The 4,188-nt window shown below is 44.0% G+C and overlaps 1 protein-coding gene across 1 annotated transcript; it reads left to right on the top strand.

Annotated features, from left to right (window-relative positions):
- On the top strand, positions 1–904 carry LOC121467976 (protamine-like). Its single transcript, XM_041710813.1, has 3 exons — positions 1–60; positions 409–633; positions 691–904. The coding sequence occupies exons 1-3, from the start codon at positions 1–3 to the stop codon at positions 748–750; spliced, it is 345 nt and encodes a 114-aa protein (XP_041566747.1). The 3' UTR covers positions 751–904.
- The last annotated feature ends 3,284 nt before the right edge of the window (positions 905–4,188 follow it).

The raw sequence follows: 4,188 nt of genomic DNA, 5'->3' as shown, positions 1-4,188 counted from the left end.
ATGTCCTTTAGCAAGTCAGAAGAAGTGGACGGAAGCCATAACATGAGTTACAGATCGTTGGTAAAGAATGGATTTTTTAATTATTTGCGCGACTTCTGTCAACGCAATAGTGCCCTGAGCTGGCCGGAAATCGCAAGGGAGGGGGCCCGGTCCTGGAAACATCTGAGCGAGGAGGAAAAGAGTCGCTACCAAATCATGTCCAGCACTGACACGGACATCGTTGCCTTGCAAATGAACAATGAGATGTGCAACCATCCAATGGGCAGAATGGGCGGCGGCATGAAGGGGAAATCTTGCGCCAAGCCCAGAAAAGCCTCTGCTCGGCAAAAGAAGTCCTGTGCCATGCAGCGAAGAAAGATGGCCTGTGCCAAGCCCAAAATAAGGGCGGTCTGTGTCAAGTCCTGAAAGGCGGCCTGTGCTAAGCCCAGGAGGTCGGTTTGTGCCAGGCCAAGGAAGCCGAAATGCGAGAGTAACTGCACCAAGCCGGGTCCAGTCATCAACAACGGGTATCTGAACTTTGTGCGTGAGTTCCGCAAGAGGAACTGTGACCTCAGTCCACAGAAACTGATCGCGAAGGCCGCCCGAGCTTGGCAGTGTTTGCCCGAGGAGGAAAAGGATCGCTTTCGCCACATGGTAAGTCGTTTTCGTTAGCTTGGACTTGAATATAGGTTTTATTTCGCTCCCTTACAGGCCTGCAGGGTGGCCACCAGTCCGCGTCATAAGCGTCGCCGTGTTTGCAATATGCACTGAAATTCCCTCGATCGATCGAGTGCTATAAAATCCATTGAAGTCCACGTATCCTGTTTGATGAGTTGATCATGCGACTTCTGCCTGCAGGTCGAGATAATTTTTAAAAATATATTATTTCGATAATAAATGCCTTAAATCCATCTTATAACTACAAGATACACTGGTTTCTAAGATTTATACTATTCTGACTATTCTGTTTTGTTTAACTTAAATAATCGTTTTATTAAACAATTTGATTATTTTTTGTGGTATTGAACAGAAAGCAGTTAGGGTTGAGGCATTTGAAGTATGCTTTAATAAAATATACTTTTGATGGCTTCAGAATATGTAGAATGGTTCAAAGGCATGTAATAGAAAATAAATCAGTGAAAACTAACAATCCAACGATCAAAGTTAATTGAGGAATGTAAGATGAAATTTAATAGAATTAAATGTACGGGAGGCTGAGAACATCTTGGTTGGCAGTGATGTTGGAGTTCTCTTCTGGGCGTTAGCGTGATTGATGAACAGGGTTTTATTTATCATGGCCTGTTTATCGAAGGTGATAAGGTGAGTACCATGTATCCAGACTTCTGTCCCATTGTCCACTCGAACATTGGCAGACCTGTCGTTGATAATTACGATCCCTTCGTCCACGTATGTGATTGGGTGCAGGTCGCTCTGTTGTGTTCGACAATGCGTCATCCCCCCAGCATACAGTTCTTTGGCGCATGAACTCTCTGCCAAACGGCAGAATGTGGCTCCCGGTGACACGGAGCAGTTTTTAATGGCGTGAATTTCTCCGCCGCATTCCGCTATAATGTTGTCTGTTATCTGCAGCATTGTCTCACTATGAGCGACTGGAAAAATAGTTATCTTCTTGCATGCTAGTTTTAATTTAGGAAATTTTATGATAAAATGTAAAACGTTAACGGACTGCAGAACCTTCACGGACGAAACGGACAAAAGATCCCCTATGGGAGTGTCGGTGGGTTCCTCAAGCCAAACTGATTTTAAGTCTTCGTGGTCTAAAATGTCCGGACGAACAATATTAATTGGTTATTCCGGCCTCCGGTTCCTCGCTGATTAAGTGACTTTTCGACAGGACACAACTCTGCGGTCTCTGGGGCAGGCACTCACTACATCAGTTTCCCTTCATGCAGGACAAACTAATTTTATTGCACTTAATAGTGGGCATAATGGACAAAAATGGGCAGTTGAGAGGGGAGCGCCAATAACGATCTACTTTTATATATATCTCTTTATTTTTCATACTCAGATTGAACAAGTCCTTAAGCAAGTCAGAAGTTACAGATCGTTGGTAAAGAATGGATTTTTTAATTATTTGGGCGACTTCTGTCAACGCAATAGTGCCCTGAGCTGGCCGGAAATTCGCAAGGGAGGGGGCCCGGAAACATCTGAGCGAGGAGGAAAAGAGTCGCTACCAAATCATGTCCAGCACTGACACGGACATCGTTGCCTTGCAAATGAACAATGAGATGTGCAACCATCCAATGGGCAGAATGGGCGGCGGCATGAAGGGGAAATCTTGGCAACCCCCAATAAAATTCAAAAGCTCATTTTCTCCTTGGATGGTAAGTAAACAAAATAAAATCTAACTAATTCAATTTTTATATTAATACAATTTGTATTTCTTAGAATAGAAAATTTTTTGATTTTGAAAGTTGTACTGCTACTTTCATGGACATGGCGGAAAAGTCGTCATCCGCAGCAGCCGAACGCGAAGGTCTGGAGCGGAATAATGACAATTCTGAACCTCACTATCGATAAACGCGAACGGGACCTGTTGAGTAGAGTGGCCAGATTACGGGAATCGAACTAGTGATTTCACAACGGGGAACTGTCTGGGCGGGAAATTCAAATTCCACCCTGGGAACTCTCTAGGGAACGAGATGCAGTTTTAGGTAAGTTAAAGTCTTTCGGGGAACTGTCTGGGTAACTGAGAAAGGGCTAACGCAGCGCAGCCGTGAGAAAGTTAAAGGACTTTCAGGGCGCTTGCTGAGGGAAGTCTTACGGAGAACAGTCTGGGAAAGTTTTGGGGAACTGTCTGGGGAATTTGACAGAACGAACTACAGGGGCGGGGAAATCACGTTTCCGAAGAAAGGGGGAAATGTGAGGAATTTTGATTTTATAAAAATGTTCCTGATAATAAAATATTTTTCTGTTGGTGTTTTAGTTAGTGAACAAAATTTGTATGTTACGCCGCCCATAGTAGAAGGTTCATCATTTTAGTTGATTTTCCGAATGAGTTCGATGGTTTTAGGTTTATAGGTGTGCATGGTGATTTCACCGTATTGTTCCCATGGGAGCTATGGGATATAGATGTCCGATCGGCACGCGCATTTACCCTGAAAAAATACGATACGTCAATAGCTTTTACACTGTGCGAAATATCTTCAGTGCCTGCAAATTATATATGATTTTTTCTATGGGAGAAATGAATGCTAGTACCATTTTTTATTACATTCTCAATTGAGAAATGCTACCAAAATAAAATATCGTCAGATTTTTCAAAAGTAAAGCCAACATTTAAATATTTTATATCACAAGTTTTGGGAAATCTAATGAAATATCCTTTTAGTAGGCTTAGCGTATGCTAACCTGCTGCCGGAATTGTTCTTCCCACTATGCCCACTGACGCTAATTCGATGGTGAAGCATTGCCTTGATGCTGCTTCGAGGGTCGCGAGCGAGCTTTCCTAAATAAGGGAATTGCCGATTCAAGGGCTACCCGTCGGAGCATCATATGCTGTCGCCGGGTTGCCCTGTGTAAATTAATGGATTGTGTTCTTTATATTTTTATATTTCCTTTATTTCCATACACCCGTTAGGGCATAGGTTAATTATTCGGATTTATAACGAAGCTTAAGCCCCAGAGTACAATTTTAGGCTGACTGATAAATTACCGCGGCTGCAACTCCAGGCCTCCCTTGGGCGACGACGCAGTCGCGTTAGTGCAGGGTCAGCACTTTGTGTCTGCCCAGAAACGATCACTCGTCGCAGGCGTGCTGGAGTTGGGCAGGCAGCGTTAGCCCCGGAATGCGCTGTCAGCTAATTTGGCCTTGCGCGTGTGGGCTATTGTATCCGGTGCGCAATTCGGCAGATTTTCTGCATTTCGGTTGCGCGTGTTAACTCCTCCCGCCTTTAAGTGGTCGCCGTCCCGGTGACCTGTCGCCTCCACGTCGCAGTTGTTTCTAGTTTTGAGGCTGTGCTTGGCTGTCCGATGATGATGTCAGTGGACTGTTTGTTCTTGAATTCGCTTATGTCGCTGTTATCTAGGAAGTCTGGGCTTACAATGTTAAGCTTTGCTAGGGTTAGGCCCATCAAAACATTTTCTAAGTCTGTGATAACTATTCTGTTTTTTGCCAAGATGATTTCTAAAAGATGTGCTTCTTCGTCTCTGTCTACGTTTTGAATTTGATTCAGGAATTTATGAGTG

The sequence above is a fragment of the Drosophila elegans genome, unplaced genomic scaffold, assembly GCF_018152505.1.
Source record: "Drosophila elegans isolate 14027-0461.03 unplaced genomic scaffold, ASM1815250v1 contig_149, whole genome shotgun sequence".
Classification (NCBI taxonomy): domain Eukaryota; kingdom Metazoa; phylum Arthropoda; class Insecta; order Diptera; family Drosophilidae; genus Drosophila; species Drosophila elegans.
This window is presented reverse-complemented; position numbering and strand designations above follow the sequence as displayed.